At 47.1% G+C, this 27696-nt stretch overlaps 1 protein-coding gene across 1 annotated transcript in view; it reads right to left on the minus strand.

Annotated features, from left to right (window-relative positions):
- Positions 1 to 657: 657 nt before the first annotated feature.
- Positions 658 to 27696, minus strand: part of TBX4 (T-box transcription factor 4) — a 40609-nt gene continuing 13570 nt past the window's right edge. Inside the window, exons 4-9 of the mRNA XM_074890109.1 lie at positions 22705 to 22824; positions 20756 to 20903; positions 7534 to 7686; positions 3679 to 3767; positions 2900 to 3141; positions 658 to 1515 (exon numbers count right to left, since the gene is read on the minus strand). Of these exons, the coding sequence (XP_074746210.1) occupies positions 893 to 1515; positions 2900 to 3141; positions 3679 to 3767; positions 7534 to 7686; positions 20756 to 20903; positions 22705 to 22824 (1375 nt within the window). The 3' untranslated portion in view covers positions 658 to 892. The remainder of the gene's footprint in view (positions 1516 to 2899; positions 3142 to 3678; positions 3768 to 7533; positions 7687 to 20755; positions 20904 to 22704; positions 22825 to 27696) is intronic.

The following is a 27696-nucleotide window of genomic DNA, read 5'->3' on the forward strand; positions in this document are numbered from 1 at the left end:
TTCAGCTGAATACGAAAGAAATCAAGGACCAGCAAATACAGAAATAATTTCTGGAAAGTATTAGCAACTTTTAAGCTTAAAACTTCATAAATATATTGCAATAAGCAAGTGTGATTCAATCCACGGATGGGAGTCTGAAGACACTGGGTCTGTTCCTAACGCTGCAATTAATTTGCTGTTTGGCCTCAGGCATAACGCTTCACTTCTTAGTTTCCCACAGCCACTAACGTTGTGGGGGGAAGAAGAGACATTTGTGCATCGGTGCCTTCTCCTCTCGGTGCCATGGCACGAACCCTGCACTGCGCCGGGGAGGTACCAGAGCGGCACCGCAGCTCCCTGACCCCACCGCCGAGCCTCCCCGCCGGCCCCTGCGCTCCTATGGCTCCGTCACTTCCAGAGGAAGAAGTTATTTCTACAGATAAAAGAGCTAAAGATGTGCTGCTACAGCAGTCCTTGAACTACACAACCGAACAGATCGCTTTTTCTTTTGAGTTTTGGGATGCTGTGACTTCACAAACCAAGTACCATAAAAAGTGAAGCTCATGTTTTTTCCCAAATAGCCAAAATTTGCTCATGGATGTTTAATATTACAAGCAAAAGAAAATGACTAGCTACTTCACTTGTTAGTCATGAAGATGATTTCTACTGGATCAGTAATGAAGACGCGAGAATTAATTTATTTGGGAGTCAGTAAGAGACTGATGAATCCAGCCCACTGAGACAGGAGATGTGATTCTCTGTGCGTCTGAAGATACAAGCTCTTCACCCACACAAATCCCTCTGGAAATGCACATTTGTCTCACCGAAGTGCAAGTTACCCACAGGTATCAACACTGATTGAACACTGTCCTGGAGCAGTAACGTTGGCTGTGGCATCGTTTGGCCGTCAGAGTCATCCGTCAGTCCAGTTCTCCACAGTCCCCATCCCTGAATGATACTGCAGCGACGACTCCCTCGACAAGGAAAAGCTTTGTGAGTACAGGAATTCGTTCGCTGCGTTTAGGTGCGGAGAGGGGGGTTTTCTCTCGCACACAGACGGGTGCACCCTTTCCCTTGGGAAAGACGAAGAAGGAACGCGCTCCCGAACCTGAGACTGGGACAGCTGGTTGTAGACACTGAAGTGGCTGTTACCTGGTGGCTGCGAGCCTTGGCCCGTGATGGACGGGAGCCGCGGCATCATGGTGGTGGCGGTAAAATGAGCAGGGAAAGGCTGGTAAGGGACAGTTTCCATTGTCTGAACACTGTAGCTGGTGTAAGGTGCGACAGAAGTCCACATATTGCAGCTCAAGGGGGGAGGTGGAGGCGGCAAGTCGTCAACCGCTGAGACACCAGCAATTTCAGCCCCAGAACTAGAGTACATGCACGCTTCCCTCGGAGTCACCTCGCTGCAATAGGAAGGGCTTAGCATCTGCTGATCGTACGGAGGCGGGGAACGGAAATAGTGATCGTCTCCTACAGAAGAGGAGGCTTCCAGGTAGGAGCGTTTGCAAGGCAGGTCCAGGTGCCGAGCACTTTCTGCAGACAAAAAAAAAAAAGTATGTTCAGGAGCAGCTCCCAGAGCAACAGCGTTTGGCAGCCATCTGCTAAGAGCCTGGGGTGGTTTTATGGAGTCCCCTTAGAAGCCGAGCATGCAATCTGTGATTATTTTGCTAAACAACTGGTGCTCTTTTTCAGATTAATCCAGTTAAACCATTTTAGTTTGCAAAGACAATGTACAACATCAAAAAGACATTGTGTTGCAAATGTCAGGCTAATCCCCTCAGCCTCAAAGCATTCTGGTGACATTTATCAGGTTAAGTGAGTGACTTGGGCTACTATTCTCACATCAGAGATTACTTCTCGTTCATCCAGATAACAGAGGTCCCTGACACTCTTGCAGTGTTACTCCTGACAAATTCAAGAAGTCTCTTAAAGGGTCTTATCGCAGCCTGCCTTCCTGTCGTTACAAAAATGGCTATACATTTCCCAGATATTCATGTCAAAAGCTGCAGAAATATTTCCAGATAAAGGAGCCCTTTCCCAGTCATCAGTCCTTCCCCTCAACTCTAAGCTGTAGCCCCTCTCCTACAGATTACGATGACCATGGCCATGTTTACCAACAGCTTTGTGTTAGTTGTTAGGAATATTCTCTGGATGAATTAGTGAATTCATCTGCAGATTAAACATCTGCTAAAATGACACATTTGCCTTGCAGTCCTCATTACTGGTGCTGTTACGACTCTTCATTTGCCCATGATCAGAGGATTCTCACAGCTTAAATAAATTAGTGGCCAATGAGACATGCAAATAGAAGGATTTTTTTCTGTGCAGAATTTTTCCGTTTAACTTAAAACATGTCATGATCTCATCCAATACTGAACTAAAAGGAAGAGAATCTAATTACAGCTCACTTAAATTTGAGAACTAGTGGATAAGAAGGAAGGGATGCTTACACCCGGCTACCACAGTCTCACTACTCTGCAGACATCGAGAGAACTGCTAATGGCTTTATCCTGAGAAGTGCTGAATGTGTTAACTTCATTAATGCTAATGGCAGTGTCAGAACGTCTCAGGATAGATAAGGGCTCCTCCAAACAATTCAGTTCAGCTGATTCTGACAATGGATAATTTTCCAGTGTAGCTTTGTGCCATCTGAATTACACATTCTGATTTTTTTTTTTCCAGCTCTGACTCCGAGTCTGAGTTTGCCTTCTATGGGACAAACCTAGTAACAACTGCCCAAAAACCCAGCTCTTGGGCCCTGACCAACCCTCCAAAACACTTTGATCACATCAGTATCTTTGAAGATCAAGGCCTAAGAGACCAATCCAAAATGAACTGGAATTACTGGTAAGCTTTCAGTGCTCATGCTCTTAGGTTTATTCGCTGTAGTATTTTTCTAGCTGTAAACTCGAGTTACCTCTTCTTTTTAGGCAGTGATAGAAGAGCCCTGAATCTCTCTGTGCTGTGAAGGTGTTGAGTGGCAGATCTTGAGTATCTGAAGCTGCAAATTGCATGTGAGCACCATTCTCATACTGATAATGTTGAAGGGTCTGGTGATTCCCATGAAGTGGGTTAACATCTGGCTTTGTTGAAAGCTGGCCATGACTGGACACCAGCCTCTGCCTCATGATGCTTTTGGAAATGACTGGATATTCTTTGCTAAAAGAGGTGAGAAAAATTATTACCAGTTAGACAGCAATCAGCATTAATAGAAGGGTGAAATACTAGTTTGGCTCCTTTAGAGCATCTCCATCCAATGACTTCGACACCCTTTGCCAAATACAATGAACTCATCACACGCAGCTGGGTGTGGGCAAGTATGACAACAACGGAGTGTGTCACTGAGTCCCAGGAAGAGCTTTTCAGGGGTATAAATGGCATTAAAACCCTAATGCCTTCAAGCACAAGAAAATGTGATGCCCCCACAGCATAGGCACCTTTAAGTTCTTCTTGTCCAAGGAGGTGCAGCACATCAGCAGCAGAATGAGGATGAAAGCCCAGCTGTAAGGCTTGTTTCTGCACAGGGCACGGGTCTGAAGGGTGCACTGGCTGGCTGCGTGTCGGACACTGCCTCCATGCACCCCCAAGCACACACGTGCACACCGCAGCAGCTCCCCGAGCCCCGTGAGCCGGGCAGGAGGCCGCCCCGCCGAGCACCTCCTTGCCGCCGTCCCTCCTCGCGCCACTCGGCCGTACCTTTGCAGCCGTGCCACGCGCAGGTCGCTGTCGTCGCTCCCCCTGAATCCCTTGGCAAAGGGGTTGTTTTCAATTTTCAGCTGGGTTATCTTTAAAAGAATGAAACCGAGCATAAAGCGTTTGAAAACAGATCAGAACAACAGGTGCTGCAGCAGGTCTGAGGCCGTAGGTCTCTAGGAGCCCTGTCCGACGCGACACCCCGCGACACGCAGAGTCCACGAGAGTTTCAGCCGTCTAAAGACGTGGTGGCAGGGACGGCGTTTCTGCATTCAGCACTGAGAGAGAAACTGAGCGGTGAAGTTTGGTGCTAAATCTTGCAGAAGCAGCTTTTAAAGCTGACAAAATTGCTGATTATGAATGAGGACAGAAATACAAATTTCCTTAAGTCTGGATCCTGTGTTGGCTCTTGTTAGTGAGAATATGTTTGTCTGATTTAAAAGATTTCCTATGTTAGACACCCCTACTCCTTATGGCGTGGCTCTCTCCCATTTCCATAACAATTTTATATATCTTTACCTTCTTCATTCAGTCATTTTTCCTCTGTGAAAAGACTCATAGCTCAAATAGTGATTTGTCTTTGGGCAAGGGAAAGCTGCCGCCTTTTGCAAGAGTTGCCTTTCCCACCCGGAGCTGCATTGTATTAAAAGGGTCAAAATGCCTTAGAATTGACTTAGACTAGACTTAATTTTGATGGAGCTCAGCTTTTGCAAGGGAACTGTTGAAAGCTCTGCCATTTCATGAAAACGCTCTTAAAAAAATTATGTGTGAAATTTCCTTTAAAAATACTCAGTAGTTCGTCTGTCTTACAGCTCCAATAAATATAGTTTTCCCTTGCCAATCCTGCCACCCGATCCCTTCCCTTTATAAGGAAGGTACAAACCAAAGCCATACAATGGTCAGGAATGCCGGGAAGAGGCACTTGACTGCCCAGTGAAAAATGAAAATAAACCACCTCATAACAAAGGATTTTGTAAAGGCAAACAGGTAGTGAACAAGATCATCTGAGCAGCTCTCAGGAGCCACACAATGCCAGAAGAGCACCAGAACATTTGTAGGGACACAGGAGTAGGGACACAGGAACTCCTTAAAATATCCCTTGTCCACCCCCAAGGAGATGTACGTGTGTCTGTGCACAAACGTACGCCCAAGGCTCCCTGGCAGTAAGGTTATAGACGGGCCTGACACATCTCACGGACAGAACTGGTCAGAAACATCTTATCAATGTCCTTCCCCACTAAGGGACACCAGTGGGTAGGATCATCTCCTTGGGCACCCCATTATCACAGAAAAGACCTTTTCCAGGAGGGAACAAGGTGACGGCGTGGCAGAACGCTGGTGGGAGGTGAGGACACGTATCTCCCTGCAGACCCACTGCCCTCAGGTCCTCTCTCTGTCAGAGGCAGCACAGCTCTGCTCCCCCCGATAGCTGGGGGTGCAGTAGTCCGCATCTGATTTTAGTGGTGAGGATAACAAGCAAGTTCTGTGTTCAGATGATTTTGCAAGAGTGTTGCTATAACTAGCAACTACACTTTTAGCAAGGTTGAAAAATATCCCTTACCAAAAAACTCCTGAGAAAACAGCTGGCCACTATCTGTGATGGAGAAGGAAGGTGGTGACATGTGAATTTAACCAGCCTCGAGGGCTTGAGCTTTTCCGCTCTGCTCTCACAGCCCACAGTGGCTCCAGGGGAGTTCCCAATCAGCTGATGGACCACGAGAACGGTAGGGCCCTTCCTAACCCACAGCCTGCTCTCAGGTTTGTACATCTTAATTTAATTTTGTTATTTAGTGACCACAGTCTTCCTCTGACATGAGCAGAATCAGGGCTTCGCTCCCTCCTTGTCACCTTCCCCTGGCTTCATCCAACCCAGGAGGGAGTTTTGGGCAAACACCTACACCTTCCTCACAAGCTGCAGTTAGGGGTAGCCTCTATCCTCAGCTTCCCACCTCTGGGAGCCCACAGTCAGCTCTGTATCCACAACTCTCACTGTTGTTTAGAAAGACAATTTTTCGCAAGGACACTTCTCGCTAGCAGGATATTTCTGAGCTAAAAATAATTAGGTGGTTTGTTTTTTCTAAAGGATGCCCAGACCAGGTTTTTAATTGTTAATGCCTAAGAGAGTAAGTAAAACCATTTGACTATTTCTCTGAGGTTGCAATTTGCTCGAGACCACAGTGAGGTCGTGGTGGGACCTTCTGCCTCCCGCTGCAGACCGCTGTGCTCCCCCTGGCCGGGCAGCATCCACTCCCCCCCCAGCCTGCAGACCACAGAGCCAGAGCTGGGCAGCACCAGGGTGACTCCTCGCAGGATCTTTGCAAAAGAATTAGGGCTCATCTGAGGCATTTTCCCTAAATCTGTCAGGTCCGCTCTGTGCTGCCACCCAACTACCAGCCTCCCCCCAGCAGTGGTTGTATGGCAATGACAGCGGAAGTGTTAAGTTTATGAAGCACTTTGGGAACCTTAGGGATGAAAGACACTATTGACATGTGAGACATTTAAAGTAGGTATTAAATAAGCTCTTTTGAGCCTTTTTGGTTAACCATGATTGGGCAACTGGTCATTTTACACCAACGGCTACAACTTTTCTAACAGGATTCACTTCAGTGTCCAAATAGGGACTTCCTTTTTTTATTCCTCCCCTGCCTTACCATAACACACACATCCATGTTTCTGCTTGGAGTCTTTTAACTGGCTCACTAATTGCAAAATCTTGCAAGGACTCTATGCTTCAAGCATCAAAGGGCATACAGGCATCCCGCTTGGGAGGAAAAGGTCTGGTCAGATTATTGGGGAGGAGGAATTTCACATATGTTCCTGTTCCTGTAGTATTTTCCTATGAACGTGTAGAAAAAGAGCTGATACAGTAACACAGGGCAAATTTTACATTCAGGGTGACAGGAGGGCTCTGGCGGTGCTACTCCACTCTGCATCTTTATTTATGAATCCTGATGTACTTTAAAAACTCCAACTAACCCGCATCCAACTCTTCACTGTTAGGAAAACTGCAGGGGAGCAGAGCTGGTGCGAAGGCAGGCAAAGCGGTAGCAGGGTTGAAAATGGAGCCTGGGATCCTCTCCTCTCCCTGCCCTGGTGACTCTCACAGGGAGGTGACAATTAGCTGTCACGTTGCTGTCCATCCTGCTAGTAACGTGGGTTGGTACAACCCTTGGAACTCTACCACCACTACCAACATACTCAAAAAAGAAGAGAAGCCAAACCCTACAATACAGGGGTATCTGTGACACACACCCAAAGCACAGAACCAAACCCTTTGTACTTTATATCCCCCCCAAAACAAACCCAAACCCCCAAACCCCCTCCTGCCTTCATGTGCTAACCACAGAGCAGGCTCTTAGCTGCGTTTTTATGGTTACATTCCTCGTATGTCTCACTAAATACACATACTATAATTACTTTTCACTGTAGATTTATGAGCAAGCTTTACTAGTCATTATTAGATTTGCTTGCTGTTTTGAATGACATCTTAGCGTTTATGAGCATGCCGATTCATTAGTGTCTGGACTTGCAGGGTTTGCCAAGATATTGTTACCCAACAATGTTCACGCTGCTCCTTAGCTGCATCCTCTGGCTCGTCGCTCGTGCTTAATGCTTGCAGGGCTGGGATGGAAACTTGTCTTTTAAAGCAGGCATTTTCTGCTGCACAATAGCAGCATAATAGGCTCTCCCCCTCCCTCCGAGCAAACAGATCCTGCTCATCAAAGCACAAGACTGCAGCAGCTTTGCTGTGCTGCTGCGTTTCAGAAGATCATTTCACAGCTGTTGGCAGCAGAGGGCTGTGAGTTGCAAAAGCCCACAAACAGAAATTAAGCACCTTTAGCCAGAAAAGCTCCCTACCTTGTGATTCTGGTAGGAGGTCACCGATATAAAGGACGTCTCTGGAAAAACATGGGTGCAGAAGGCTGTGTTCTTCGACCCGAAAGCGTTGTTCTCATCCGCCTTCACAATATGCAGTCGTGGTTGGTATTTATGCATTGAATTAAGAATGATCTGAAAAACAATTGATGCTAAAGTGAGAAATCCAATTTTTTAAAAAAAGGCAAGACACACACTTTACTAGCAGGACACAAAAGCCCACTAGTGCTCAGCTTTAGCTTTGCTTTCAAATTAGCTGGGAAAATTATATTATATAAATGCACATGAACCAAGACAGAAAAGGTATCTGCTGCTCTGGCAAGCAGAACTGAACTTAAAGCTTTCCTGGTAAACCCTCATTTTCTTATTGCTATTGGACAGAGTCAGTCTGGGTGGAAAAAAAGTCGTAAATTTTTTTTTCCCAGCTCATGCCGAAGCTGTACAATATGTATAATTCACCAGCAGACTGGTCCATAAAGATTCCTAATAAATACTTTACTGAGCTGAAAAATACACAGTTTAGCAGAACCAAAAAAAAATATCACACAAACCACAGGAAAAAAAATTTAAAAAGCAAGCTATTTTTCTTTTATCTGCCGGTAAAAGAAAACTACAAAAGAGATTTCTTTTTTGCCTCCTGTTTGTGGAGCGGCTCCGCGCGGGTGGCTGGGTCCGGGCACCTCTCGCAGCCACTCCACAGCTTCTGCCCTCTTTGCGAGTCTCTGCAAGTGAGAGGCAGGAGCCAACCAAGCATTTTTTTTTACAGCAGGTGCTAGGGGAGGCGAGAAAGTGCTGAGGTCCAGTGGATTTTGCCCAGCCCGGGCATCAGGGGCCGAGTGGGGCAGCCAAGTGGGGAGCGGCCGTGCTGCCATCCCAGCCTGGCCCCGCAGCACTGATCTGCCACAAAGAAGGGATGTGCCCAGATGCGACAGAAGAAAATGGAATTTCTTTTGAGAGCTGGGAGGGTTTTAAGAAAAGCCTTTATTCCTTTTATTGGGCAAAGAAGAAATAGTGCTTTCTTCTTGTTTTCTTGGCATAACCCCTTTCAATCTCTTCTTCCCTCTCCTAAATTGGCTAATTGAGTCCGTCCTCCCTGAGCCTGGCTGGTCCTAGAGGCGAGGGAATCTCCAGCCAGGCTGACACCCCTCCCCTTACTGGGGTGCCCAAAGCAGCTCCCAAGGACACGTGTATCCCCGATGGAGACACAGGCAAAGGGCCAAGTAGGGAAGACTGCAATGGGTGGTGTCTTCAACTGGTGGTAGATACGTTGGTGGATGGATGGATGGATGGATGGATGGATGGATGGATGGATGGATGGATGTTCTCAATGCAGCAGAGCAGCATCAGTTTACACTAACCGTGGACTTAGCCATTTTTAAATGAGAATTATCAAGAAACAGAAGACATTTGCTCTGTGATCAGCTTTTGTGTTCAGGAACCCTTTCTATTTCATGCCCATCCATGCTGAGGAGAGCTCACCGCAGCAGCGCTGCTCCGCGCGCTCCAGCTGGGACAGGAGGTAGCGTATGGAGCTTGTGCTCTTTAAACCCCTTCATCTGGCTGCACGTAACTCTGCCCACAGTAGCTGGCTGCATTATATACCACTTAAATGCAATTTTTATTGTTGACATTTTCCAGACAACCCTCCCTGCTCCCCAGGAGAGAGAATGAGGAATTTTTGGCATTTTATCAGCTTTGCATCAGGTCTCTTAACCACTTTGCGGCTGTTGATGTGCAGGGTGTAGATCTGAGAGGGTCGGCTCAGGTTTGGGTTTGAAGCCTTTTCTCTGCTTTCATGTATCAGCCACTCGTAAAACAAAGCCAAGATGAATAACGCCAGAGGGCCAAGACTTTCATAAGAAAGGGCATTTTAATTTTCAATTAAGAGTTGAGCCAAGCTGATAAATAATGGTTGTCCGTAGCAGAAGCTGGGGTGTGCTAAGCTCTTCTCACTGCCTGTCCCTGCCTGCCCAGGTCTAGCAAGGACGGGTGACTTGTCCCCAGAGTCAGAGCAAATCAAGAGCAGGTCAAAGAAAACAATCTTAAACTGAGATTTCAAAAGGGAAAATTAGGAGCCTAAGTTTCGATACGCTCTGGTTGAATAGTCTGTATTCACCCTCCAAAGTAGTATCCACTGGACTATAATGTCCCCCTTTTAAAAATCCTTTTTTTTTTTTTTTTATCACCTCTTTAAACCCAAGGTGTCCAAACAATTTCTACAATGAACAAGACATTATTTTTTGGAGCCTAATAGACACATGCAGGAAAAGATTTCTGACAAGATGCTCAAGGTTACAGCTGTGGCTACAAACCTGGCTGGAGGTTCATGGTGAACTGCTTGATATCTGCAGGATGGTTGGGGGGGGGGGGGGGGGGGGGGGGCGGGGCGGGTTGGTGGAAGCCTAAATGGTTTAATTTAGCCACTTCATTTACAAGGTTGGCATTTCTGTCCCTTGCACTAAAGTGAATATTTGTGTCAGTGTAAGTACCCATCGGAAAGTACCGAATTTCTCTGAGACCCCCTTGAGATGTGCCAGATCAAAGGCGAACAGCCATCACTGAGCACGAAACGTGATTAATAGATGTGAGAACCGCAGAGCGCTGAGGTTAACTTCATCGAGTCAGTGTCCAGCAAAGCAAAGCCCCATAAAAACACACTGTTCTCATATGACGAAGAAAAATCCCTTCAGCTATTTGGCAGAGCAGCCAGCACGTCCGATTGGGGATGAAAATGGGAAGTTGCGGTGCTGTGTTGGATGGCCTCCCTGTTCCTGCTGCATGGGTGATTTCTCACATCTTTTTCAGGGGGCAACAACCACTCTCTGCATACTCACAACCAACGTTTCAAGGCTTGAAAACAAGAACTGGTGTACAGAGGCTGTGTCTGCACACACATCCTCCTTACCTGCGCTTGCTGTAACCCTTGTGCATTCAAAAACCCGACAAGTCATTCAAAAAAGCTTCCCAACTCATAGCTGCAAACACTGTGCCTGTGCAAAGTGAAATGCCAACAATTCAGGCTAAATAGTTTTCAAGGCTGCTGTGGAAAACTAGTCACTGGCTAAAAATACACAAAACAAATGTAAATTCCACTCCGATGACGAACATCAGTGGAAAGATTAACTTAAAGAACTGTGTCAAAAATGAGAAGTATTTTAATTGATGGGACAGAGCACGGCTGCTGCTGGTTGGTGCTGGGCAGGCAGGGCTTCAGCAGCAGCACTGAGCAGGACAGAAGGTGATGTAGGAGCGCTCAGCCCCAAAGATGATGCTAACTCAGTAACTTTATATTTTCTTGCACTTATCTTTTTCATTGCGAGGGCACAGGGAGATTAAATCAGTGTCAGACGCTGTCACACACATTTTAAAATTGGTTTTGGTATAAAATGTAGGTGGTTAGCTACTAAAAAAGAAATGGTGTTTGCCTTGTCTTGCCACTGAATATAGTTACTGGTGTATTAGTTAGAGGGGAATTTGAATGTGATAAAGGACAAGGATACAAAATTCGTAACGGAAACTGTAAATCTGTTTCTTGAGCAGCACTGAGGCACACTGGCATTGTAACCAAAAGCCTCTCTCTGCAACTTGGTGATCTTGTCTATTTGCCTATGAAAGAAACAGCTCAGCTTACATGAAATAGCAACACGTTTAGGAGTCTAGTAAATACAGTTTTTTTCTGTATTAAAAAAAAGAAAAAAATAACAACAAAAGGTAAATCAGATATCCCAACCAGAATCCTCAAATTAGATGGACAACCCCCAATTTAGGAAGTGGATGTTGGCTCCACATCCCGACACAGGCCCCTGGGGGATGCCACCTCCCACCACCGCCACCCAAGCACTCTCCCTGCCTGGAAAATACCCATTTTCAAGAAGCAAAATGGCTGCTAAAAAAATACCCACAATGATAACGCCAACCTTCTTTAAGAGCATCGGTGTGGATGGCACCAAGCGGCCGTAATGAACCACCTGCCCTGCTGCGGGGACCCAACGGCGGGGACCTTCCTCGGGCTGCACCGGGCGAGACCCAAACAGCTCCTCCAGTATCCGAGAAACACTTAACGTGTCTCGCCTCCCAAGGTGGTCACCACGATGCACAGCCTGAAGCCTGCAGAGATGCCTCCCCCTGCCCGCACACCCCCCGTGCCGCTGCGTAGCTCCGTTAGTGCTGGCCAGAGAGGAGCCAAAGCGGATCTTGAGGGTGATGTCACTTCTACCCCCTCAACGTCGCACATGCGGACCAGATTGCGAGAGAGATGAACTCCAAAGTCAAATGTGAGCTTACACAAACATTTTTTTTTTTACCCCCCCCCCCATCTCCCTCCTTTGTGCTGATCACAGAGTTGGCAGCTGGAACTTAAGCTGTAATACAGCTCAACTTCTTTATTTTTTTGGCATTCCCCAGTCAGCAACAAATGTCAAAAAAAATGGTGTCATTTGCTCCTTCCATTTAATTTTACTTAGGAAAACATACTCCTTTAGCATCTAATCTCACACACTGCTGAGTAATGTCGGCTTCAGGGCTTGAAGACATCTGCCAGTTTGCAGGATTGGGCCCAGAGGCCAGAAGCTTAGCGGGGTAATGGTACTGCATTGCTTGTCGCAATGCAAACTTGCCTTGAAATCACCAGTAAAATGTATTTACTTTCATATGAAATTTGGGGAGTTGATTTAAGAGCGCTCCCTGTTTCACCAAGGTATCAAATGTCATATGATGCAGTGGTTGTTATGGCAACTACCCTCTTTATATTGAATAGTAAATGGCTACGAAAAAGCCATATAATTTTATGGTTGCTCCCAGGGGATCACATAACTAATATAAAATCTCTCATTTTAATATATTTTCTGCTTCTTTCTTCCTTCCTTCTATTCTTTCAAAGTGAAAAAGCCTTTGAGCTGAGGCTGGCCCTTGTCCCACATCAGGACACTGAACTGAGGCGCAAAGGACCAGAACAAAAACCTGACAATTCAGTCTCCCGCGTGGAAAAAAGAGTGTGTTAGTCAATGAGGCTCTTCCAGTTCACCTTGATTAATATTTAGAGCATTTGATGGCATAAGCCATCCCAAACCTAACTTTTTTTTATGAGTAAACAGTTCAGATATGCCACATGTCAGTACTGGAGTTGCCCCCAGCTGCACTGCCCGGGGTGAATGGGATGGCTCCACGGGACAGATGATGGGAGCGCGGTGCCGCTGCTCTCGCTGCATCCACCTCGGGAGCACCACCCCAAAGCAAGCACTTAAAATCCCAGAATCATGTAGGTTGGAGAAGACCCTTAAGATCATCGAGTTCAACCAAATCTGTTCAGAGAACCTCTATATTCAGCAAAGATCTAAAGCAGCTAAAACACTAGCTCTAAAACTACCTAAAGCTCATCTTATCTATTTTCGATCACCTCCAGGAAACAACTCACCTTGCCCTGCCCAGAGCCAGGGTGGAAGGGGCTCAGCCCTGAAGCCGGCCGGGCTGCTCCCCGCCGGGCTGCCGGAGGAGGAGCCTCCCAAACCCACACGTTTGTCCTGGCAATCCGCACAATGGGGAAAAAAAGAAAGGCTGGAAAATCCTGGGAAAAGATTCAACATGAGCTCAGACAAATTGTTCCTTACGAGAGGGCCAAAGCTGGGATTTTTATTTTTTTTTTCTCAGTCCTTTTTCATCTAATGTCAGCTGAAATTTGTCATAGTGTTTCCTGGCCTTGTGATAGAGCTTTGGTGTGGAGGAGAAGTCCACCTCCACGCTACCTTGTGAGCATTTGTTTCTGAGAGGACAGGACAGGGCGGACCCCGCACGTGTGATCCTGGGACATCCAGGGGTGTGAGAGCCAAAACATCCCTGCACCACCCCACACTGCCACAGGGCCTCGTGTCACCCGTGGACACAAAAGGTCTTTGGCAAGCTGTGACCTCTTCACTTGCCCTTCTCCAAGCCAGCTCCCCGCCCAAGACTGGAAGATGATTTCAGGATCTGATTCTAGTTAAACTTTGCTAAAATCCACTGCCTCATATAAACCAGTAATGTAACAACAAAAAGATTTAACACAAGAGATGTAAATCTTCTTTTCAACCAAGAACTCCACTGGTCGTTTGGTCGTTTCTTACCCAGCTATTTAATTTGCACACTTGTGATCTATTCAACCCTGCAAAACACATGCCAACCCCAGTGGCACAGAGCTCCGCCCCTTCTTTTTTGCAGGAACAAAGCAGACAATGTAAAACTTCACATCAGATTTCATAATTTATTTGGGCATCACTATTTCTCAGATTGGCTGTAAGACATTTCCTAAAATGGATGGGGAAAAAAAAAAAAAAAAGAAAAGAAAATAACCTTTTCATGAATACTCTTTCAGCAGAAGACTTAGTGATGCTCAAAAAAATTGACTTCAAATTTAGGGCTGGACAAAAGGGTTGAAGTTTTAAATAGACTGAGAAAAAAGCTAGTTTAGTAATGGGAGAGATGTATATATATGAAATTCTTAGATATTTCTTATTTTAAAATATAAATATAGGAAAAATATATTTTTATATATATTCCTTATATATATGTATAAGAAATCACATAGATATAAAAGAAATCATATATATAAAAGAAATCTTATATATGTAAATGTAAGAAATCTTTAGCTGACAATAAGGATGTGAAACTGCTCTGTTGCTACAGAGATACTACAGCGTGAGGACAAGCAGGGTGCAGTGAGGCCACATCTCTTCCCACCCAGCAGGACTTTGCCCCGGAGCTGCCACGGCCCCATCCCTCAGGGGCAGGCGATCCCCAGCGCCGCAGCAGGGCCGTGGGGAGGCACAGAAACCTCACACCAGCCCCCAGCGAGGAAACTGCTTGGCCACAAGTCATAAAGCAAACAAATAAAAAAAAATTCTAAATAAAATGTAGGGTTTCATAAGGTTACTAGGACATTAACCTAATTAAAGTGCCTGAGTGTGCCTGACAAGCAAAGGCAGAAAAATGCTAAAATTGAATTAATTGAAAAATGAGAGGGAAACTCCAAGACTAGGGGAAAAATTAAGTCTTTCAGTGATAATCAAATAAAACCAAGTGTGCAAATAATAAACCTGGAGAGAAATAACAAACTCATTGACATTAAAGAGTAAAGCCATTCAGCATTAAAGAGTAAAGCCAGTAAATAGCAGATTTGGGTCAAGAAAAACAGGAATATCACTTAAAATGCTATGACAAGTGACAGACCGTCTATAACATCCTGTAGCTTTAACCGACCTCAGTCGATTACATCTCAGAAACTAAAATAACCTCACACTTTAAAAGTAGATAAAGTCCATTATGGCAATTAAAAGGCACCGTCAGCAGCCAAGGAGCAAGGTAGGTACAGGGTGTGGAACATAACCAAGCTCAGCAATATCAGCAACACTGTGTTGGGGGGGTAGGGATTAAATTAAGTATCTACTTTTGTTTGTCACAATCTCCACTTCTAATCTTTATTTATTACTTGTCTTTTTTTTTTTTTCCATAGGAATAGCTTTATATATTCTGTAAAAAAAAAGAAAAATCATTTCCAATTGATCTGGTCCCAGCTGAAGCCTGCCAGAAATACTGATGTGATACTATCGCCCTTTCCAAGCTGGCCTGGCTGCAGAAGCCCATGAGAAAGGCTGATTCCTCTGGCAGAGGTTTAATTTCAGTGGAGTCATTAACAACAACAGCAACAACAAAAGCAGAAAAGCCTGATGTGATATGCTTGCTCCTCTGCTGTTTTCCAGCGTTACTCCACGCCCACGAGCGCTGGCCTTACGTGGCTCTGTGTGTTCACAGCCTGCCTAAAATCAGGGGGAGAGGGGGCCTGAGAGTAAGATCCAATTTTCTTCCAGATACACTGCATCTGGTGAGACGGGTTTCCCTCGGAGCCACCATCCAGCTCATCGTTAACTCCTCTGGATACTGAAAACCCCACTCAAAAGGTCCTCAGGAGGAAGATCCAAGCAAAGCTGGGCTCCTGCGCTGCCAGCACGTCTGGGACAGCCCAGGAGCCACCGACCCGCAGGCCTCCTGACACCATACCTAGAGCTGGGAGTCTTCATGACTAGTCCTCTCACCGATGCCTGAAAGGCATCCTCATGTCCTCCCTCTCCATCATGTACAGAGTCTCAAACCAAATTATAGTCTGCCCTAATTAACAGTCTCTGCTTCTCTGCAGCAGCCCTTGTGTTTCAGGACACTGCTCAACCCTTGCTGTGTGGTTTCTAGCCCTTGCTGCTCACCCTCACCACCCCTCAAGGTGCATTAAGTACCTTTATGTACATTATTATGTCTCATGAGCTGGAGAGCTGGCTGGGCTGGGAGGTTGTTCGCTGTCAGGCACGGCGTGCTGCCCGGTGCTGGGGGCACTGCAGGCGGCAATCTCGGGGGAGCAGAGACCCTTCCTGGCACCCTCGCCGGCTCTGCCCGCTGTTCGGGCCCAGGGCAGCACTTGCAGGGTCTCAGGGAGCCAGGGCTGAGGGCCTGAGTGTGCCGGGGGGTTATTACAGCTATCTGTGCCCCAGGCACTCATGCGGTGCTGCTCAGCACTGCAAGTGGGACAGAAAAGACATGATTTTGCTTCAAAGAGCTGCCAGTCTCAGCAGCTTGAGTCAGGAGATAAAGAAAAGCCCAAACAGTGAAACAACAAAAAAGCCTGATTAGCTGAAACGAGTTGCACAGGAGAACAACCTCACCACGGGTCCAAGCCGAAGCCCCTCATCAAACCCCCCCGTGCCCCTTTGGCAGCTTCACACCCTCCCTGAGCATCCTTCACCTGCTGGGCCCGGGAGCAGGAGCTGCCCACACCACCCCGCAGCTCACCGGCCATAAGGACCATCTCACAGGCGCCCTCCACCCTGCTGTTTACATACTTTAAACCTCTGAAGAAAGTGGAATTCCATTCATGAGCATTTATCACTACAGAGATGCTCGTCAGGACTCGCTCGGTGTTTCCCCATATGCCCTGAGCTAACCTTCTGAAAGAAATACAAGTATTCTGTTATCCTTTCCAACGGAGAGGTTATTTTTGTGCATCATCTAGGGCTGCTATTAGCCAACCGATCTGTTAGCACTCGCAATGATATAACCTGGTTAATGATGAAGGTGTTTTTCACCTGGAAAACACTGCTAGGTGCTTCCTAGGCAGAATACCCTGGGAATGGGTAAGGGATGTGCCACCCTTGCACAGCTTGCTGGCACTTAACAGAGTATCTTTGCCTCCACAGACAGACCATATGCAACTGCCTCTCATTCACGTGGCATTAGAGAGCGAAGCATCGGCTCGGCCAGAATCACTAACCCCATCACTCACCAGCCCTGCATAAATCAGAGACTCTATCAGCCTGATTATCTCTGCATGTAAAGATTTGAAAATACATAAATTAAGATTTTACTCTAAGCATAGGTGGCTTACAATGCTTTCTTTAGGATCAGATAGACCTCGCTGTAGCTAAACATTACAGCGGCTGCTGATTTCTTAATCCATTCTCAACATGAGCATTTCTCAGTTGTTAAGCCTGGTGTGAAAGAAGCCTTTCATGGTCAAAAAATCCCTCAAGAGGAAAATATACAGCCCACATTTTCAGGCCATGGTGCATGAGCTGGGCACAGGCTTACCTGCCACAAAACCTGCTCAGCCAGAGGGGTTTGCAGGAAGATTACAGGGCTCTGCACTTAATTTCTTCTTACTTAAAATCTTCACTTTTTTATGTGTCTGCATTGAAAAAAGCCTCCCATGCCTCTGACTGTAACTAATAATTTACCGCAATAGATAACTGGCCAGTGGAAGAAGCAGGAGCGAGGTTTTTGAGACTGAAGAGGAACGGTTGGTGACTGGGTTTTATGGGCTGGGTGTCACAAAGTGAGGATTTCCAGCGCCACCTGTAAGGCATCCCCTCCCACCAACACAGTAAATAATCTTCAATCTAATTCTGTGGATTGCAGCAAGGGCTTCAGCTCCATGGCTTATTAATTAAGCTGTTTAACTTACTTATTTTAAGCCTCAAATGTACCTACAGTTCTCTTTACGGACTCCATGGGGCTGCTTGTCCCTGACGTTAAGCATTACAGCACACAGAGTCAAGGCATGGATTCATTTATCAACGAATTCACTGAAATAATGCAAAATTTCTGCCTGTTTATCTTTCAGGTGAGATCCCAGGTACCAGGCTCAGAGGAGCTGCACCCCATGCCATGCTGTATTTGCCCTTCAAATCTGGGTCCCCTCCCATGCCACACAGGGTGGCTGCAGATGAGGATGGAGCCCAGCAGCCTGTTGTGCTTCAGCAAACCCACAAAATCCATCACATCTTTCTTGTGAGACCCCCGTAACCCCCCCCATGCCCCAGTCTGACCCCCAGAATCAGCTCCCCACACCCACTGTGGCACGGGAGCTGGAAGAGCTCCTCTCTTTTTTTCACCCAAATAAGGGTCTACCAAAAAAAATGGTTAATCCAGAAAAAAAATATTTAGCGCAAAGATATTTCACCACGCACCTCTCCCCCACCTCCTCGCCCCTCCTGCCCCCAAGCAGCAAGTGGTTTCTGTCCCACCCCGCGTATCAGAGCACGGCAGAGGCTGGAGGGATTGCTCAGACGCAGCAAAGAGCTGCAGGTGGCTCTCTGGGATTTTGGGATGCCAGGAGGAGCTGGAACCTGGGATGGTGGGATCCAGGTAGGGAGCCCAGTGCCGTGACACCTGCGGGTGCCCGCAGCGGCCGAGGGTGCCAGGGAGGGTGAGCTGACACGGCTCTGGCTGGGCAGCTGCCCGCACACCAAAAAAAGCACCAGCGGCAGCCTGCAGAAATCATCGCTCCGCGTGGTTTTGAGGTTTGGAGAAAATCAAAGACAAAAGGAAATGGCAGGCAGGCTTCGCTGGACCATGAGAAGGCAAACAAACGCTGTGGGTTTTGTGACTTGTTTTTCTTAGGGAGCTTTAAGAGAGCGTTTGCAATGGCTGGGAACAAATTCCTAGAAATGAGAAGCTGTTATTATTCATAATGCAATGCCTTCGCAGGCAGGGCTGGGAGGACTGCGCTGTGCCGGGCAGACGCCTCGCAGGCACTGCCTGGCCCAGGGACATCAGCCACCCCTGCAAGAGCAGAACAGTTCTCAGCATGAACTGATCGAAGATTCACACTCGCCTGGTACAGATGCCAGCTCTCCTCTGTGCACACAGCAAAAAGTGGAGTACCACTTCTCTAAAGCAGATGATTAGTTTAGAAGCCTAATGAGGAACGGTCTGAGATGGGGCTAAATCCCATTTAGCCAGGCAGGTTGTCAGTGCCTGAGTCGCACAGAGACCTTGGGCACTTCAAACAGGTTAGTCCAGGCTTTTTCCTACCAGTGCAAGACGGAGCGTGCTGGGCTGTGCACGAGGCAGGACACACATGACACGAGGGGGCTTGTTTGGAGCATGGTCACTGCATCGTGCTGCAGCTATCACGCCAAAACCAAACCAGGGTCCTCTCTGTGTCACTAGGGAAGCTTTGTGGGAGGACAAACAGGCTGTTTATTAAAAGCGGGCGGCAGGAGAATCTTCCCTGTTAAAACGTGGTGTTAAAATCGCAGTTAAAAAATGACAAAGTCAGGAAAAGCAAACGTTTAAAGTTGCAAAACCAACACTGCACATCCTGTTTGTTTTACAGCCACATCGAACATCCTGTATGTTTTATGGTTTACATTTTACAGCGTAAACAGCCATATATTAAGCTACACAGTTAACCAAGAGAAAAACATGGGAGTAAAGAAATGCCCCGTGCAAAGCAAGCAGGTCAGTACGGCTGCCGACACCGAAACGTCGACATTTGTGGGCTTTATGTAACTTTTACTGTGCAACCCTTAACACAGTTGTTTTAATTTCATTTCTGTGGTGCTTTGCCCCTTAAAAAAGAGTGAAGGGGAAAGATCGCCTGTGATTAATAACGTCAGCATTAAATGGTCCTGATTAGCCTTTGAAGTTCACACATGTTTCACTGGGGTCAGTAGGTTGGGGAAGAGGGTCAGTTCCCGGCGCTGATGCCGGCTTCGTGCGGGGCTGGGTTATCCCCGTGTCACGCTGCCAGAGCCCGGCTCTGCCACGGCACCGTGGCGGCGACACGCGGGATCGGCGTGCTTGCTTTTTGAAGTTTGAAATTTGCAGAAAATTCCGAAAGCAGCAAAAATCCTGATTTTTTTTTCACAGCGTTTTAAGCTAGTAGGATCACCCTGCCTCTGGAGTCAAGCCCATAAAGCTCCGCCTGATTTAGCTGTGTCAGAACTGCACTTTCTGCACAGCTTCTAGATGGCATCAGGACAATTGGCTCCACGTGAAAACCTGCTCTTTAGAGGCTTGATGCATGGTCATTTTGAGCAAAACAGCTACACCCCTTCTTCCTCTGCACCTTTCTTCAGGACCTTTTCACAGCCCCCCTCACCCCCCAAACTGCTGCTGTTTAAAAGAGTGGCAGGTTAAAAACCACATTTGATGATACAAAGTAGACTGTCTTACCTGTGGTACTAGGTGGACTGATGGCACTAAACTTAAAAGGATTTTAAACTCTATCTTCCCTTCCTCCAGCCAGCAAGGTTTGTTTATTTTTACGTGACTTTCAACTCAGACAGTGCAAACCAGACAGGTCCGTATTTTTATATGCATTATCTAAGCACTCGTTCGCCTGGCAGGCTGGAAGGGCCCTTGTGCTAAGTTATTAAATGCACTGTGGTAGATAACTGTGTACTTCCCACTTTTGCATTCGCAATACAGATGAATTAAGATTTTCCAAATAAAATACTTCATCTTTTATACGGCTGCCAAAGCCAGCTTGGAAAATAATAAGTTTATGCAACCTGTTTCTGCAAGCTGTATGTACCACGCGCAGCAACAGCCGGGCTGAAAATCCCACAGCGCTGCCTGGAAAGTTCCTGGGCAGAAAAGAAAAGGTCGGTGGCATCCGGCAGGCAATGACTGAGCAAGTCAGAGGCTGCATTTCCAAGAGCAGGGGAAGCATGCAGGCAGCAACGGCGGCCCCCCCTCCCTCAGCATTAAACACTCCCCCACCCAGCTGCACTGGCAGCACAAAATAAATGTTGCTCCTCACTATTAAATTTACTAAGACATCCCAACCAGCATCCTTGTTAATAAATTCACTGTGACATCCCAACCAGCATCCCAGTCCAGACACAAATTCAGCATCGCGGGCCCACCTCTGACCAAAACCCTTGCAGAACGTCTCTCTTACATGTCCAAAGGGATCCAGGTGGTTGTTGGTGAGTTTTAGCTTCTGAAAGGACACCAGCTGCCGCATCCAGTGCGCTCCCGTGGCCGGTGAGTCAGGGTGCACGTACAGCCGCCCCGGCATGGCCGGCTCTGCCTTTCCAGCCACCATCCTGCAAACACAGCGGTTACAGATTGCATCACCTCGGCAGCGGTCACCAGCCTGGACGTAGGAGAGCATTTTGTCCTTGGACTCAACCCAGCAACCCTCCCGTCAGCCCTGGGGGGGACACGCTGGGGCACGGGGGCTTGAAGAAGCTCCTGCTGCTTTGGGGGTTTCAGGGCTCCTCATTTCAGCATCACAGGCTGGCAGAGTAACGCCGTCTCTGCTCCCTGCAGCATTTCCTCGGGGCAGTGTCACTACATGGCAATTGCGTTGGCATTGGTCAAGGAGGAAATCGCACCTGGGGTTTTGGAGAGGATGAAGCCTTCAAAGGTCATTCTGCAAGGGGAGATGGTCTCACACACTTCCCCAGGAGAAGGTACCCAGGAGCAGGAGCAGGTACCAGCGTGAGTGCACATCCTCCACCGCCACGCAGGGCTCCCACAGCCCCTGGGCAGGCAGCAGCTCCGGTGGGAAGGGGCTGCTCCCCGCTCTGGAGCTGTGTGCTGGCACACAGTGCTGCCCCTCGTACCCTTCTGCCAGCTCCCCTGGCCCCCACACCAACACCACCAACAACTCTCACGGACACAAGACCCAGCCATAAGACATCACTTAATGGCAACTCCTCCATTACTGTGCATTGTTCTCCTCTTATAAAACACCAATAAAAGCAATATTACCAAAAACAACAGAGACTTTCCAGCAGCAATAAAATGAAAAGGGGAAACAGCTCTAGGGCTGGCAAAAGCTAAATTAAACAGAGTTAACAACTATCCATCATCTAGGGCTTAATAGTTAAAACACAAAGTGGCCACCACACCACGGAGCCCCTCAGTCCACTCCTCTTACCCAGCGGCACTCCAAGACAAAAGCAAGCGGAAAAGGGATTTTTTAAAACTAGAGCAGCCTTAATGTGCAAGTAAATTATTACAGTTTTATGGGATGTCACCAGGCTCGTTCCCATTAAGATGACTATGAAGTTTTCCATTGCTCATCTTTTCACCAGGCAGCAGTTGGTGGAAGGGTTTGGGAAAAGCACAGAATAGTCGCAGTGAGGGAGGCTGCTGGGTGTATTTGGGGTAAAAATTCCTTTGGCAGAAAGCAAAAATCATAGCTGCCTCTCGGTTAAGTAACTTTACTGTCAAAGGCATGGGGAAGGGAATAATAACAGAAGAGAAAGAAACTCCAGAGGAAGAATGAATTGAAGGAAAGAAAACCTCTAAACTAGATCTGGCTTTGGACTGCGATAGGGGGAATTGCTGCTCCCTTCGTTTGCCAGATCAGCGTGGCTTTAAGTAAACCACCTCACATTTTGCTTTATAGACTAAAAGCAAAATATTACTATAGAAAAAAAGGAATTTAAAACTTTTCTTGACTCATGATACCTAATTTTTAAGGCCAAAATGGACCATTAGATCACCTAGTCCAGCCTCTGGCATAATGCAGGCTGTGGCTTTACCCTCTTACACCTGCACATGGCCAGATAACTTATGCTTGACCTAAAGCATCTCTTCTGAAAAGACATCCAGTCTTGAGGGCTTTGGAAACGAACAATCCACCACCTCCATTAGCAGTTTGTTCCAGGAGTTAATTGCACAGCCTGTTAAGAGTATTTTATTTTATATTTATCTGGTTTTCACTTCCAGCCATTGGCTCTTGTATCTATCGCTGCTCCACCAAAGAGAGCTCTGGGATGTTGGCATCTCTCCTGTGGGAAGGTATTTGTGCTGGTTTCTGAGTCTGCACAGTGAACAGTCAATCCAATTGCAATTTTCTTATGGAAAAGAAGGCAAACAGAAGTGTTCTCTTACCATTTGTTGTCACAGAATTTATACCGGTGGTCATCAGCCGGGACAATGTCAATCAACAGGATGTACTTGGTCTTGGGGTTCATTCCAGTCACTTTAACCTTGTAACTAGGAAACATCCTCCTTAGGAAAAGCAAAGGGTTAACACATTAGTGAGCGACCTGGAGCAGCGCTGGAACTGATGCAAACTGGGAGCAGCACCCCAAAAGGCAGATCCACCGCGTGATGAATTCACACTAACACAAATGAGCTACAAAACATTATTGCTGCTTATACATCACCTGAATTAAACTCACTCTTTCCAGAGCATGGGCTGCACAGGGCTAATGCAAAATGGGGCCAAATATGGATGAGGGTATACAGAGTGGGGTTATGGGCCAGTGCCAGGAAAAGGTGGGTGTAGAGAGAGATATGGGGGGGTCAACACATCCCTCCTTATGGGAGGGTCAGGCAAGGAGCCCTCATTACCCTGGGAGGCTCCACATGGCTTACGGCAGCCTCAAAAATGCAGATTTCTTGTTGTCACAAAAGGGCATGAAAAGTCATGAGATCTGACTACATGTCAAAAGAAACTAAGCACATGCAGCTTTCTCATTCACACGTTCCCAGTGTCCACGACACCAAGTCCCACCACTACTCCTACGCAGTAGCTGAACCTGTGTTCCCTTCAACAGACTGAAAACCGAGGATTGGTAAAGCCTGGGGGGAGACTAAGGGTTAAACCCTGCAGTGGTGCAGACAGCCACCGCTCTTCTGGCCTTCCCAAATTTCCCAAATTCACAGCAGCCTGTTAAACCTTGTTGGAGCCAGGAGCATGGCAGAGCTCTGTGCCAAAAATGCATCCGTCCCACTGATCTACCATTGACTTTAGTGGACACATAGCAACCAACACCAAACAGTGAACATCACATAAACCAGTGCATCATTAAAGAATGTTTACATAGATCTTACATATCTGAAGAATCTTTGCTATATTAAAGAATATTTTTTTGTAAAGCTATGGCCGTGAAACCAGTATACATCATCATGTCTTGTGATCCAAAGGAGATGGCCCTGATGGGTACAGGCACTGCCATAGGCTTCCCAAGCCCTCGAGACTGCATCAGCAGCCAGGAATTGCAGGATCAGGCACTTCACATCCTCAGAGTAACTATTTTCTTGGCTCCATCTTCCCAACCTCCTCCTCATCCAGTAAAAAAACAAGTCAGTTGAGCAAACTGGCTCACCACAGCCTTCAAGCAACTAGCCAGAACAGAAAATTCTCCTTTCCACCAGCGTAAGGAGAAGGAGGATGAGAATTGCTGGAGTCATTCTAATTACACTAATTAACAAGGGCCCAAATCCTGATGTCGTTTCTCCATCGGACGTCAAGGCCACTTTGCCTCCCGCCTATTTCCCTTCTTCCCCTGCGCGTTGCCCCCGTGACCGGCCGAGCTGGCCCAGGCCTGCAGCACCATTTTGTCGCTGCTTGGGGAGAAGGCAACAAAATGGGCCCTGTTCGAAATCATTTCAATTGACTCTTTTAACCGCCCTGCATAAATTCCAGATGTTTACCATGTAATTAGCCGGGACTAAAAAGGGGTGGTTTACCAATGTCCGTATTTGATTTTCATTCATAAACTCTGCACTCCTCTTAACCTTGTCCTCCTACAGGTAAGCACCTGGATAAATACAGTAGGACATTTCAATTTGTGAATACACAGCCCAATTCACACATTGAAAAAAATTGCATAAGGAATCCAATCTAAATGCCAAGATTTTTTTTTTTAAATTAGGCCTTAAAATGACATTTAAAAATGAAACAAAAAAAAGAGGAGAAATTGATTAAAAACCAGAGATGGACATGATTCGACAGTTACTGCATCGTACCAGGCAAACATCCTGCATGGGGGATTTTTATAACATCTAGCTTCTGAATTTCTTTTTTTCTCAATCATTTCATTTACTGTAGAACATCCAAGCTGCTAAAGTAGCTGGACTGATATATTGTAAATGTTAAGTGCTTTTTTAATGGCATTTAAAATTAAGCTTCAGCATATGGAGTTCATATAGCATGGACATGCCTGCGTTTATAATGTTCTTTAGTATAGCCCTCTAAAATAAATACAAAGAGCCAAAGTACTACTATAATATATACAGCTGAAATTCTTTAAGGATAACAAATGGGGACTCACATCTGATTGAAGGTGTTGCTTAACTTGCAAACCGCTCGCTATCTTGCAGTGGTAGCATTGTACTCGGCAGTCGACAGACCCAGCTACAACCAAGTTTGCCAACTCTCCGCATTCTTTTCCAGGAAAACATGGGGTAGATTTTAGCAATTTGGCTGTGCACGGACATTTCATCATTATTATTAGCTGCTGCATTTTGGCCTTAAAAAAAAAATATGCAACTAATGTGCTGTCCAGGGACTTGTCAGTTTAATTTTCTTAATGAAAACATATTTCTCAACCCCTTGGCAGAGGCTCATTTAGTAAATATCTCTTTGCAATACGATACAAACATGGGTTGTGCATTTCTGGTGGGAAGGCATGACAAGCTGAAGAGCTGGGTCCAAGAAAATGCAGTCATAGAGTTTCAATTAAAAAAAAAAAAAAAGCAAGAGAGAGCACCTAATATCATGTCCTGGCCCTTATTAAATGTCCCATTTGAAAGAGGGGAAAGAAAACCACAGCGGAGGCACTGGGCTGCACCAACCCTGCCCGGGAGCGAGACCGTGCCTACAGTGGGTCTATACAGCTCCCCGTCAGCCCTGGGAAAGGGCCAAAAACCTGCCTGCTTCCCCAAATTTACTACAGGTCAATGGAGCTACTCACAGCCATGGGTTCTACGCTCAGTAGTAGCTTTGCATAACCAGCCCCTCTGCCAAATCTCTGCAGGCAGGAGCTCTCGGGCGGATGGGCGTCTCCGCAGAGGATGCTTCTCTTCGGCCAGCTTTCCCTGACAATAGCTTGCTTCATCATCTGTTGCTCGGGGACCAGCAATGGCAGAAGAATAACCCAGTGCTGCAATAAAAACTTGCCAATGTCTTGCCAAGCTCTGGGAAAGCTCAGCCTGGCTTTGGTGGGAGGTCTGAAGCAAGACCCGAGCAGATCCACAGTTTACCCACCCTCCTTCCCGCTGCCACGCAAGACTCCAAACTGGGTGAGAGCTTCGCTGTGTGGAAACTGGTTACAAAAATTGGGAATTTGGGGCTTCCCGGGGAGTGTGTCCGAGCAGACGGCATCTGATTCTCAGCAACGCCTTCTGCACCAAGCGGGGAAGCTCACCGAGGTGAAGCGCTGGGCAGGTGTGCAGCACAGGATAAACCAATTATTAGGTGAAGTTTAAGCCACCAGTAATCAGGAGATTAAAAGCAGCAATTCCTGGCTTCATCATCTTTTGTTCAGACCCAAAGCCTGGTCGGACACGATGTCCAGGGCTGCAGCAAATGCCCTGAACGTGCAAAGGCTGCTGCCATCCCTGAGGTGGGGGAGTCCAGGAAGAGACCAGTTTCTTCCCCTTTATGCTCTTTTTTTTTTTTTTTTTGAAAGCCAGACAAGGTGTGTGTCTAACCCACCAGCACACAGTAGGTATGATGGCTGCTCCCAGCCAACACCAGGCAGCCAGTGCGGCCGCTCAGTGAGCGGGAGCCACAGAGCCACCACCAGCCCTGTGGCTCCCCTGCCCGCCCAGGGACTGGCCACGAGCCCACGGCACGCCTGGGCAACAGCCGGCAGGAGCACAAGCAGCCAAGCATCACCCCGACAGCCTCTTCTGCAAAACACCGAGTCAGACTCCAATTTTGGACACATTCAAAACCCACTTCTCCCTCCCTCCCTCCCTCCAGCTCAAGGCAGTGAAGAAGGGACCATCCAGGCTCCTCAGCACCACCCTGATGGTCTCCTACACCCCTCAAAGCTCTCCGCTGGGTTTAGTGTCTCTGACAAGCACTTTTCTACCTCTCTCCCCACACTGGCAGGGGCATAGCGCTGCCGTGCGATAGCCGCAGCTCTCACTGCCCTTCAGAGGGGAAAACTTAAATCAGTTTTTACATTCAGACGAGAAATCTGCCCTCAGAGAAAGCGATCACAGGAGAAGGGCTATGGTGCCTCACTCCTGTGCGAGCGGGACATCTGGTACAGCATTAAAATATCACGGTCTGGCACCTGGTTGCTGGGAGCCGAAGTGCAGGGTGATGCCCAGGGGAGGGCAGAGGGGCTGAGCCTGGCTCTGGGGACGAGCAGAGGGAACGGGGCCGGTGTCACCAGGGCTTGGCACCGCACTGTCACAGCCCTGGCTAAACCCTTCCCCACAGCTCCGTGCAGATGAAATGTAGCAAAACCAGTAAAAGCCAGGAAAATAAACAAGCAGCACAATTCTGTAGCCCTCCCAAGCTTCAAAGATGATGTGCGAGTGAATTATTTGTTCTGATAATGAAGCAGTCACTGCTTAGCTAAGTTTATGCTAGGCACATTTTATCTCTACATGATATTCACAAATTGTTTTAAAATGAACTGTTAGAATAAGCATCTCTTGTTTATTTATTTATTCTATTACTATCCAATCCCCTTAACCATGAAGCAGTTACTGACATGGAGCCAAAGCTTCTATTATGTTCAAACAAAGTTTAATTAATGTGTAATTGGTTGGTTGGATTTGGAAGAAAGCGATAAGAGGAAAGCTTTGCTTTCGTTCGGAGCAGCAGTTCCCAGCCTTTCGGGCTCTCCAGGCTTGGCCACTTCGTGGGCATCTTGTGTTTTAATCCCCGTGTGAGCTGGCCTGGTTGCTCCTGGAAAGCTGGGCGACTGCAAGGTTCCCAGGTCCTATAAAGTCTTACTTTTGCACAGGGGACAGCAATCCAGTGCAGCCAGAAAAGCCGAGAGCATCAGAGCTGATCAAAGAGCTCAAAGCACTCATCTGAGCACTGACTGCCCGTGCCACGCTGCACGCCAGGACATGTGTGTCCCAGGGACGCTGGCTCATGTCTTGGTACTGCTGGGTGACAAGGTGGCC

Source organism: Strix uralensis, chromosome 20, assembly GCF_047716275.1.
Source record: "Strix uralensis isolate ZFMK-TIS-50842 chromosome 20, bStrUra1, whole genome shotgun sequence".
NCBI lineage: Eukaryota > Metazoa > Chordata > Aves > Strigiformes > Strigidae > Strix > Strix uralensis.